The sequence below is a fragment of the Callospermophilus lateralis genome, chromosome 1 (genome assembly GCF_048772815.1).
Source record: "Callospermophilus lateralis isolate mCalLat2 chromosome 1, mCalLat2.hap1, whole genome shotgun sequence".
In the NCBI taxonomy this organism is placed as follows: Eukaryota; Metazoa; Chordata; class Mammalia; order Rodentia; family Sciuridae; genus Callospermophilus; species Callospermophilus lateralis.
This window is the reverse complement of record NC_135305.1, coordinates 206,121,778-206,133,847: the sequence shown is the minus strand read 5'-3', so window position 1 is coordinate 206,133,847 and position 12,070 is coordinate 206,121,778. Positions and strand designations below refer to the sequence as shown.

Sequence of the window (12,070 nt, the reverse complement as noted above, 5' to 3'; positions counted from 1 at the left end):
ACTAAATGTGCAGACACCCAGACGAGAGATCATCAGGGTCTAATCAGCCAAATCCTGGAGCCTCCAGATTTCCTCCCTATTGCCTGCCAACAGATTCCCAGCTCTCCAGCTGCTCCTGAAACCAGACCTTGAGTTACCCATCTGAGAAATGGGATTTCTCAGGGAAACAGGCATTAAAAGCATTCCTCTCCCACCTCCTAGTCCTCTCAGTCAAAAGCCCAGCACAAAACCCACAACTAATGGTTTTGATGGAACAAGCTGCTGCTTCCTAACCCATTCTCTCCTCTATCCTACTTTTACGGTTCTTTTGTGGCCATTGTTTATTTTGCAGTCTATAATGTGTGGTAATAATATCTTAATTCCACACACATAATAAGAAAGAACTAACCAATGACTATCTGTGGTACTCCAAGGTGGTTGAATAAAAGGAATTCAAATAATCTAGAGAGGCGTTCTTCTAAGGTTACTACTTCAATAAGCAGTGTAAGGGGAAATAAGCTAATACTAGGGAGGGACATAGAAAATGCAGAGAATGAAAGTTCTATGCATCATTACTAACTATTGTCTTTGAAGTCTTCATTGGTTTCTGCTAATACATTCCATATCGGCAAATTTGCTGCCCCTATTTTACAGACAAAACAGAGATTCACCAAAACCTTCCTCTTATTTTATAAAAGTTACAGGATTTGGGGCAGCGGAAGGGGGCTCATTTGCCTTCAACCTGCAAGAAAGAACATCTGGGTGGCTCTGTCCTGTCCCTCTCCACTCCCTAAGACACTGCACACATCCCTGCCTGTTAACATGGTCCAATCTATTGAATTCACTCACTCATTCCTCAGCTATTTATTGAACCCCGATTGTATGCCAAATACTGTTCCATTGAACAAATCAGATAAAGTCCTGCCTTGGGGGAGCAGCTATTTGAATAAAGGGAGAGACAGTATACAAAGAGGAAAAAACATAAAAATCTCTCAACTGCCCATCAGCACCAGGAAGTAGTGGAGCCATGCAGAGGAGGAGGAAGACCAATGTGTGTATAGCAAGGGGTGCTCTTCTACAGTGAGGGGTCAGGAAAGGCCTCTCTGAGGAGCTGACACCTCAGTAGAGATGGAAAGGAAGCCAGGGAGCAAGCAAGACATGCATCAGAAAGAACAGTGTCCAAGGTAGAGGAAACAGCATGGGCAAAAGCCTGAATCCAGAGTGTGCTCAGTGTGTTCATGGAACAGCAAGGAATTCAGTGTGGCCGAAACAGGCAAAGCGGGTGGGAAAGTGACAGGGGATGGACCAAGAGGTGGCTGGGCACCACAGCTCATGAACAAGTCCCAGCCTATAGCTCAGGCAGAGTTTTTAACCAGTAGGCAGACACTCAGTGTTGGGTACCTCTTGACCCTGGCTGGCCCTCCAGGTCCCTATTGAACTGAAGGGAAGAGCACAAGCAGGTTGAAAAAAGGCGAGAAATATATACATATTTGCATAAGTCATGTTTGTACATTTTAGAGACTATTTTGAAAGTGCAGAAAAGAATGATGTTGCAAAAGATGAAAAGTGGCTGTGGGTTCCAATGTCCATGAGTTGAGATGCCTCTAGTTCTTTAAAAAACACAAAACTCTGAGTCACGGGAAACTGCACTGAAATTCTGGTTTTGCCACTAACTGCTGTGGGACTTCAGGTAAGTTATTTACCATCTCGGAGCTTTCTGTTTTGATAAAGTGGGTCTCACCCATTGGATTGTTGTGAAGATTTAAAGATGTGTGTAAGACACCAGGCATGTAGAAAGTACTAAACAAATTGTAGCAATCCGAGCTGTTAACAAATAGGCAAGTTTGTTCAATCGACAAGTATTTACTAGGTCTGTGCCCTGTCCTAGGTATAATAGTAAACAAATTCCAGTTATCCAAAAAGACAGCAAGTCAATCTAGAAACTAAGAGCTATGCAATGATCTGAGTGGTAATTACATTTTGAATGAGGGTGAGGTAGCAGAAATCTCAGCACTCGCTGGAAAAGTGGGCTGAATGCGGGTTACTGGGATGCAGGGCTCCTATAGCAACATCTTTGCAGGGAACCACTTCACTCTCCAAACAGATTGCTGTCTTCTCCCTTTGCTGCTGACTTCTCTAAGGAGAACCCCCAAGAAAGCTCAGGAAGCCCTTGCTTCTGACTGAAGCCCCAGAGAATGTCATTTTCCATCATGAACAGTGGCTTGGCTCAAAAACACATCCTTGAAGACCAGGCCTCTCTCAGCCCTAGGGACCACCTGACACCCTGTCCTTGGACAATCACCAACACATGGCACCAAAACAGTTCTGCCACATCAGGTGGTAGCTTCTGTTCCTGAGACTGGAAGTAGTAATTTTTAATTTAAAAAAGCAACTTTTAATAAAAGCATGGAATTTTCACATGACCCTCTCTGGTAGCACCAGGGATGTCACGGGTGGTGCTCAACAAATCTGGAGATTTTGACTGATTTTTAGTGCATCTCCCATACAATAGGCCCACTTGGTATTCTCACAGCAGGTGAACCTTGAGAAATTCCAGAAGGTCAACTTGGGCTGGACCAATAGGGACTATGTAAATTAAGTGAGCAGAGGGACAGACACTGGGCTTCAAGCATTCATGATCATAGTACCCTGGCAAGGCAGGTTCCACCAGCCCCACTACCAGAATGGGAACACCAAAGCCAAGTAAGAATAATGATTTGCCCAAGTGGAAAGAGGTGGGGTATTTTGAGGCTGTTTTTACAACATTCTCAACCCTATTTTACTCATTGCTAGAAAACAATGGATAAAAGATCTCAGAAATGTAATGGGTTCCAAGGCCTAACAATGGATATGGTTCTGTAGCTAGTTCAGGCTACTGACAGTTCATTTCCCATCATCCCTCCACCCTTCCCTCTCAGACTAATGGAGCACAATGGCTTCAAAGGGCAGGGGCATTACCTGAAGGAGTGCCAGTGAAGTTTGTTTCCAAATGTGAGAGGCCAAACGACTAGGAAAGTGATTTTAATATAAATTTGATCTTGACACATTACTCATGGCAGCCTGTCCTCCCAACATGGTTACAGAATTTGAACATACGGTGAATTCTAACATACAAATCTTTTGTAAATCCATGCTTACTTGACCCATCAGGCAGGCACGCTGCGGGGTGGAGCAGTCACCTGTGCGTAGGACTCTGCATCGGAACCCCCAGAGGGTCAAAGCTGCAGGTCTCATCCCCACCAGCCACTTGGCACCCGGAACTCCATAGAGTTCTTGGAATTTTTCTCAGGGTTTGTCTGCTGTGAGGAGAGTAATACCAAGTGGGTCTATAGAGCGAGAGAGGCATTAAAAACCATTCAAATTCTCCAGACTTGAGGTTTTAAGGGACATCATAGAAAAGCAAAAAGAGTTAGTCGCGCAGAGGTCCGCTCCTGGCTGATGCGGTAGCATGGGGAGGCCTTTCCCTTTCTCGACCTCAGTTTCTCCTTTTGTAAAACAAAGGGGCTCCAGGAGAGACATTGTTGGCTCTCCTCAGGCGTAACAGAGGGATAGTCTAGGGACCCTGGAGCCTCCCTCCGAAGACGCAATCCTCCCAGAGCGCAGGGGAGCGTTCTCGGGCTTCCCCGCAGCGCGCCCGCACCCAGCGAAAGGGACTCTCACTCTGCGATCGCCCGGCCCCTGCGCCCGCCTCGAGCTACCCTGGCGCCCAGTCCCGCATCCCGCCTTGAAGGGTCCTCCGATGTCCTCACCCTGCTTGGGCGACGAACCCACCCTCCACCAAGTACCCGCGCTCGGCGAGCGGGAGGCGGGGTGGGGTGGGGCGGGGCGGGGCGGGGCGGGGCGGCGCGCGCGGGAGGCGGAGCGAGCCGGGGAATCCTGCTCCGGTGAGCCACAGCCCGCAGAGCAGCCCGGCGGTCCCAGGGCCCCAGCGCCGGGGGCGGAAGGGAACCCCAGACGCAGCGGGTCTGGAGAGGTCCCCGCGCCCGGCGAGCCGCCGCCTCCGCGGGTTGGCATCCGCCCCGTCACCAGCTCCCGCGCCCCGCTGTCGCTCGCCGGCCAGTCGCCCGCGCGCCATGCAACCTCCTCCTGTCCCGCGCGCGTAGGCGCCCGCCGCAGGCCATGCTGCCCCTGCTCGCCGCGCTGCTGGCCGCAGCCTGCCCACTGCCGCTGGCCCACGGAGGGGCTGCGGACGCGCTGGGCTTCCTCGGGGCGCCCTCCAACGCTTCGGTCAATGCGTCGTCCGCGGACGAGTCCGTCGCCCCGCGGCTGCTGGCCTCGGCGGCCCCGGGGTCCCCTGAGCGTCCCAGCCCGGAGGAAGCGGCGGCGGCGACGCCTTGCAACATCAGCGTGCAGCGGCAGATGCTGAGTTCGCTGCTTGTGCGCTGGGGCCGCCCGCGAGGCTTCCAGTGCGACCTGCTGCTCTTCTCCACCAACGCGCACGGCCGCGCCTTCTTTGCCACCGCCTTCCACCGAGTCGGGCCGCCGCTGCTAATCGAGCACCTGGGGCTGGCAGCGGGTGGCGCGCAGCAGGACCTGCGCCTCTGTGTGGGCTGCGGCTGGGTGCGCGGCCGCCGCCCTGGCCGCCTCCGGCCCGCCGCGGCCACTGCCACCGCCGGGGCGCCCACCGCGCTGCCCGCCTACCCAGCGGCGGAACCGCCCGGGCCGCTGTGGCTGCAGGGCGAGCCGCTGCATTTCTGCTGCCTGGACTTCAGCCTGGAGGAGCTGCAGGGCGAGTCGGGCTGGCGGCTGAACCGCAAGCCCATCGAATCCACGCTGGTGGCCTGCTTCATGACCCTGGTCATCGTTGTGTGGAGCGTGGCCGCCCTCATCTGGCCAGTGCCCATCATCGCCGGCTTTCTGCCCAACGGCATGGAGCAGCGCCGGACCACCGCCAGCGCTACCGCGGCCGCCCCCGCTGCAGTGCCGGCGGGGACCACCGCGGCGGCCGCCGCCGCCGCCGCTGCAGCCGCTGCCGCTGCGGCTGTCACCTCGGGGGTGACCACCAAGTGACTCGCTCCGCTCCTCCCTGCGTCCTCCCTGTGTCCGCGCTCGTGGGTGCCTTTCTCGCCGGGAGACTCGGCAGGTGTGCTTCGTGCTGTAGTTATCGTTAGTTCTTTTTCCGGGGAGGGGGCCGCAGGAGAGCCCCAGCGATTTTGAAAAGCCAGGTTTGTGCTGCGCTTCCTGTTCCGAAAAGCAGGTGCAAGCCTTTGGACTGAGGGGTGGGATCCACGGCTCCGAAGACAGAGCAGGGAAAAGGGGCCCTTTCCCCTCTATTGCATCCCCCTGCCCGCCTTCCTCCCCGCACCCACGTGCCCTTTATTCATGGCAGAAAAATGACCAAATCCTGTGTATTTGTTTTATATATTTAATAACTGTTTTAAATGAAAGTTTTAGTAAAAAAAAATATACAAAACAAAAAGATTAAATTGTTATTGCTGTAGTAAGAGAAGCTCTTTGTATCTGAACATAGTTGTATCTGAAGTTTGTTGTTTTTTAATTTATTTTAAAGGGGGGGAGGGCATGGGAAGCATTTGACACCGATATATTGTTATCGCTAAAAATGAACTTTAAGAACCTTTCCAAGTCGATTTATCCAGTGACGTGGCCTGGTGGGCGTTTCTTCTTGTACTCCTGTGGATTTTTGGCTTTTAATACAGACATTTTCCTCCAGAGATGCGTATGTAGCTTTGTCTTTATTGGAATTAGGAAAAGGAATCCAAGAATTGTAAGACATTAACCTAGAACCGGGAGAGGGAATTCCTAAAAAGTTTCAGAAGGGCCTAATGAGGGAAAGGTAAGAACTTACTTGCCCTAAGGGCAGTTTCAATGTCTTCCAACACACTGGCCCCCAATACCCAGCCTTCCCTGCTATCACAGTGGCCAACAGGGTTTTGCATGATTTATCTTTTTACTCTCTGCCCCAAGCTTTGCAGAACACCCAGTAAAGTGTCAAAATGGTAAAAAATCAATAGTCCCTCTGAGCCAGATGTCCTTCATGGAAATGACTCATTTAAAAATGTTTCAAGTTGCTATGCATAAATTTTATCAGATGAGCACATCTCAAGTGCTGGTTTTAAAATGAGATGTTATTTGGGCATTAATAAGATTTTAAGGTAGATTCTTGGGTAATAAATAGATAATGATCACAAGATTTTCTTCACTTCTGGCTTCCATGATGTAGTGTCTGTTATGTAGTAGTGTCAGATTTGGGGGGTTTTCAGCAGAGTAAATGAAAAATCAATACAATTTAATATAAAAATAATTTTTGAAGTCTTTCAAAAAATAAGCTGCATTTCCTTTCTCCATCTTCTCCCCACTTTTGAGTTAATAGCTGAGATTGTTCTAGAGTTATAGTTCTCCAACTATAGTCCCTGGACCAGCAACATCAGCATCAGCTGGGAACCTGTTAAAGATGCAGAACATGGGCCCCACCCAGGACCTGCAGAACCAGAAACTCTGGGATACAGCCCAGCAATCTGTGCTTTAACAAGCCCTGCAACAGATTCTGATGCATTTCGAGGTTGAGAAATGCTGTGTGCTAGCGGAAAGGGAAATTCGGCTGTATGTAGTCTCTTTCTATCTTGAGATGTCTCTATTATATCAGAGAAGTGGGATGCTTCCTCCCCCCAGGAATCTGTCTGAAGGAGAGACTGAGTTATTGCCTACAGCTTCAGCTTCCTCCCACCCCAGCAAACATCTACACACCTCCTTGGTGTCCAGGAACGACTCTGGCAGGTGCCAGGCACTGAGATGGGTCTTCCTCTTTCTCTTATTCTGGACATTGAAGATTTTCTGTATTTGTTGTATTACAAATCCTTATTGACACTTCAAATTTTCATATGCCACAGAGCAAGGTAGATTATGATCTTCACTGTTCTGGAACCCTGTGGTAATTACCAGGAGAAAACCAATAAATTTGCTAACCTAATCAATTTTAATACAATCACGGTATTTGTAATTCTGGAAGCACATCAAGTATTCCCACTACACATCACTTGGCACCTCTCCCTCCCCACCTCCCTTCCCCCCAAGATGGAAACTGGGGTTCAGAGAGGCTTAGCATCTTGTTTACAATCAGACAGCTACATAAAACTCAGGAATTATTCTTCCCTCGATAGTATTTTTCATCAGCTCTTCTGTTGAGAGGCGTGTGTGTGTGTGTGTGTGTGTGTGTGTGTGTGAGTGTGTGTGTGTGTCCCTAACAAATACTTTTCTTAATATTTTTTCAATGGTAGGATACAATACCTTTATTTTATTTATTTATGATGCTGAGGATCAAACCCAGTGCCCTATACATGCAAGGCAAGCACGCTACCACTGAGCCACATCCCCAGCCCAATAAATACCTTTATAAGATGGGTTAGAAATATTAACATTTATTGCTATAGCAATATACCTTCCTGAGGTAGATCCTTGTAATTGCTGGTGGAGCCTACAGTGTGTGTGAGAGAGCATGTGCGCGCGTGTGTGTGTGTGTGTGATGGACCAGTTAGTTCTAGAAAGTGAGGAGGGAGCCTGCAATTCTCTTTCAGTAGGCTCACCCACTGGTAAAGGAGGTCAGGCCCTGGCAAGCTCAGCTTGGGGTCTGTGCCTTCTGGTCAGGTTGATGTGCACCATCTCAATAGTGAAACACTCCGACTACATATTTAACTAAGGATTAACCATTAGTTCCTCTTGGACAGGAAAGGAAGTTGCCCCTGTCACTTGTGTATATGCATACATGGAATCCTCATATTCCAGCCCATTCATAGTCTCCTTGGCATGGCCTCAGTTGCCAGCAATACAGCTGAGTCCCCAGGAGAAGTCATCATGCTCAGTTATTTTCAGTTCTGAGAGGATGTTGGGGAAGGTTCGTATTCACCCCCCAAATATGCCGCCATTACTACTGACTTTTCTCCATTCACTGGGAGAGATGCCCTGACCCCAAATCTGAACACCCTGGTCTTCTTTGGGACTCACCTTAGCGGAACATAGCCACCATGCCCAAAGCAACACCTCCACCTAGAGCACCCCATTCAATGACTCCTTAACAGAGGGAGCAGGAAGAGCCAGCCCTCTCACCTCAACTTCTGACAGCTCTAAAGATCCTACAGGCATCAGGACTGACTCCCCACAGGGCTAGCTGAGACTTCCATGGAGACTGCCTGGAGGTCAGACTACTCCCTTCCAGAGCCATTAACCCAAGGGAGTTGATGCACACTGATCTGTCTTCAGTTTGCTTCTTCAAGAACCCAGCCTTGACAGATAAAAATCCTAGTGGCATGCAGAATTGTTCTAGCCAAATGATCATTAGGCATCTATGAGGAGCATACCACATGAATGATTATCATTTGCATCCCTTTTATATAGATCACACATTTCTATTTTTTCTCTTCTCTCTGGATAGTCTTCTAATAACCACAATCAGTGGTGATGAGAGAAATGTCCCCTAATACCATTTCTTACTTCATCATCACCCTCATACATATCCATGTCAAAAGAAGAAGGCTTTGCTTTTTTTTTCCTATCATATCACCTTATTAGTAAGGATGTGCTGAGTTACGCTGAAGTAACAAGCAAACACAACTTCTCAGCAGTTTAACAAAAGAAAGTCTTATTCCTTTTTCATGCTATATGTCCAAGATTTAGGAGGGCCATTCCTAAAAGAATTCAGTCTGGAAGAATTCAACAAAAGAACCCTCTGGATCCCTTGGATCTGGGAATTCAAAAGGATGGGTGAAGAATCAGAGTTAAAATGAGGGGAAAGACATGGAAAGAAAGTCATGTAAATGGAAAATAAAAAGGGAGTCAGAATAGGCAACCCAGATGCCTAGACCCAGCTCCAAGTTTTTTAACATAGGGGCATTTTTCACATGTGGGGACAGCTAAGGTTATGGAGCAGAACTGGAACACAGGCCTCTGCCTGCACTCAGTGTCTGTGGGCCCTTCTACTCTATGTAGTCTTCTCATGTTAGGTGTCAGCAGACACCCACGGTCTCTAGATCCCCCTGCCAAGCCTGCATCTTCTCATGCACTTGTTCTTGGTCTTCTTAGGTTTTTCCCCTAAGGACAGTGTTCCTACTGGCCTCCAGCTCAGGAAGTTTTTTTTTTTTTTTAAGATTTTTTTTAAAGTTGTAGATAGGCACAATATTTTATTTATTTATAAATAAATGAGGATCAAACCCAGTGCCTCACGCCTGTGAGACAAGCGCTCTACCACTGAGCCACAATCCCAGCCCTTAGGAAGTTTTAAGGCACTCCCTCCTCTGGGCCTCCCGTCAGCTCTGAGTAACTTCTTAAACGTGACAAGATATTTCCTGATGTCCCACCCAGCAGACTTGTGTCCTGTCAGCCTCTGCCGTCTGCCTTCTCCAAAGCTGGGGTCCCTGCAGCATACAGGACCCTATTCTTCTGCAGCCCTCTCTGGCCTATCAGTCCTAACAAGAAGCTGGCACCTTCTCTTACTATACCTCTAGCCATCAGAACCATAGGACTCAGCCCAATGGTCCATCTATCTCAATGTACCTCTCAGTGTACTTCCCTCTCACAATCTCACCATCTCCGAGCCTGTGCTGACACTTGGGCTAGATCTGCCTGCTACACCCCAGGATAGGACAGGTCCAGAGGTATTTTGAGGTGAGTGGGGACTCCCCATGGGCTCCGAGGTTCAGGGCAGGGCTGCTTCCTCTGACAAGTATAGGCCTCTCCCTTTGTCTGAGTCTCCGTGTTTTCCTGGAATTCTTCTTGCCTGCCTGTTCCCAGAACTGAACTCCCAAAGTCCCTGAATGAGTCTCTGTGCCGCTGAAGACTTGCTCTTCTATTTGTCTTTATAGAATTAGTGATAAAAATCCAAATAATGGGCGTCTTGATAACACCCCGAGGCCACATTTTGACTGTACCCACAGATTGCGTCTCAGCAAGCTTTTCTGCACTCTAAGAAATAACCCTACCACAGCTCAGCTTGCACCAGGATGAGAGTCCCTGATGGGCTCCTGGGATGACTTTTTGGTCGGTGGACATGGGAGAGAAGATTGCTGACCACGTAGCTCTCCAATCCTCCCCAAACACCCCCAGTTTGAACTCTGCCTGCAGGTTCAAGAAACCTGTTCAGAACCTAGAAAACCTCCATCCTGCTGGGATGGCTGCGCTCCAGGCTCCCCTGAGTGGCTGCTGACACCCAGCGATTTGGGGCCATGTGCTTGTTCTGTCCCAGAGGCTATGTCTGTAAATTCCAGCATACCTTTAGGGCTTTCACAGGAGTCACTCTGGACTTATGACTCTCACTGCGTCATGATCCAGAAGTGTGGCTTTATAATTTCAGTACCTTGGAATTTTATTTCAGAATATTTTATGATCATAAGGAATTTTCTGGCTCCAGTTAATTCTACATATATCATATGGTCTCCTGGCAAGACGGATGCTGATCTTTTTTATCATAAACTTTAACCGATACCCTACCTCACTTCCTATGTGTCATAACTCTGCAGCTGCTAAAGGACTACACTGGAAAATTATAATTATTATTAATATGAAACAATTATAAATATAAAGTCACAAATATGGCTATTGATCATTGTCATTTTGGACTGGAAAGGAAAAGAGAAAGTGGAAGAAGTAGAGGGAAAACAAGAACTAAATAGAAAGAAGGAAGAAAAAGAGAACTGGAAGCGCCGGTTTTAGGAACAGAAAGATAATTCCCTACCTCATGCCACCAGCACATACAGAAAAAAAAAAAAAAAAGGAAAAAACAGAAGTCTCCCACACAAGGCATAAAGGTACAGAGGATATGAAGTGAATGTCCTGGAGACATAGTGAATGAAGAGTACAAAGTGCATATGGAGACCTTGGCAGGACAAGATACTGGCAGGAGCAGGTAGACAGGCAGCTGGGAGCTGGAAGGGGGCTGGGAGCAGGTTCTGCCAGCTGCCCTCCTGCAGAGCTGTCCTAGAGGGCATGAACCCCATCATCCCTCCTCCACTCCGAAACAGGTTTCTCCTTCAACCCTGACAGGCTTGGATTACTGTTCCAAAATGAGTCTCACCCAGAGCATCTCACCTTGCCAGTTCCAGCTGTCACCAGGTCCCTGAGAGGTCAACCGAGTTGGTTAGCACCATGCAGATCATCAGAGGCTGAGAACAGACACTTTGATACCCAGCTTCATTCCTGAACTCTCATCTAAACACACTCAATGTGTATTCATCGTGGAAGTCAAGTGAAAAAGAAAGAACATTTATCTTTCGACTACCCCAAAACAAGTCCTGCAAAGGTCTTGATGCACATACCCCCAGCCTTGATTTATACATATATGTGTGTTCATGAGTTACTACTTACGGGCTGGGGATGTGGCTTAAGCGGTAGCGCGCTCGCCTGGCATGCGTGCGGCCCGGTTTCGATCCTCAGCACCACATACAAACAAACATGTTGTGTCTGCCGAAAAAACTAAAAAATAAATATTAAAATTCTTTAAAAAAAAATGAGTTACTACTTACGTTTTTTAAATGGCATTGTGCTATTCATAACTGTTTGAAAACTTTCTTTTTTTATGACAGTGTTACATCATGGAAAAATTAGAAAAAGGCCTTCACAAAACAAATGAATCATTATCAGCGATGCTCAGTACCCATAAGTGACCAAAGATATTATTTTTTGATGGATGTTCAAATGCATAAATCACATACATTTTCATCCCAGGGGCACCTGCTCCTCAGCACCCTGCTTTCCTCACTCAGCCATTGTTTGGTGTTTCCTTCTCTCTACAGAAGATGATAGACGGCCTCTTGTGGCAGGAGGCATAGAAAGGCTGTGTTCTTGACACATGGGTCAGAGGTCTGCCACTTGGATATTGAAACCTCTCTGGGGCCAAAGACCTAGTGGAGCTGGGGGAGGGGAAGAAGATCTGCTATCTTTCCCATCCAGTGTTTTATGTTTTTTTTTTTTTTTTTTTTTTTTTAATCTCCAAACACGTATCAAAGCCAGAGCCAACCTTCCACCCTTCTTGGCAGAATCATCTCTGTTTTCATATCTGAGGCCTCAGATGAAGCTGATAAGGAACTGAACACAGCTCTGAACAATGTGATTCATCTCCCCAAGTCATAACCATGGAGCTACTTGT

General features: G+C 48.1%; 1 protein-coding gene across 1 annotated transcript; it reads left to right on the top strand.

Moving 5' to 3' along the window:
- Positions 1-3,873: 3,873 nt before the first annotated feature.
- On the top strand, positions 3,874-5,454 carry Tmem158 (transmembrane protein 158). The gene has a single exon (XM_076869654.2). The coding sequence runs from the start codon at positions 4,099-4,101 to the stop codon at positions 4,987-4,989; it is 891 nt and encodes a 296-aa protein (XP_076725769.1). The 5' UTR covers positions 3,874-4,098; the 3' UTR covers positions 4,990-5,454.
- Positions 5,455-12,070: the final 6,616 nt, after the last annotated feature.

Excerpts from the sequence above, each read along its gene's own strand:
- Tmem158 (XM_076869654.2), top strand. The coding sequence starts at position 4,099 with ATGCTGCCCCTGCTCGCCGCGCTGCTGGCCGCAGCCTGCCCACTGCCG.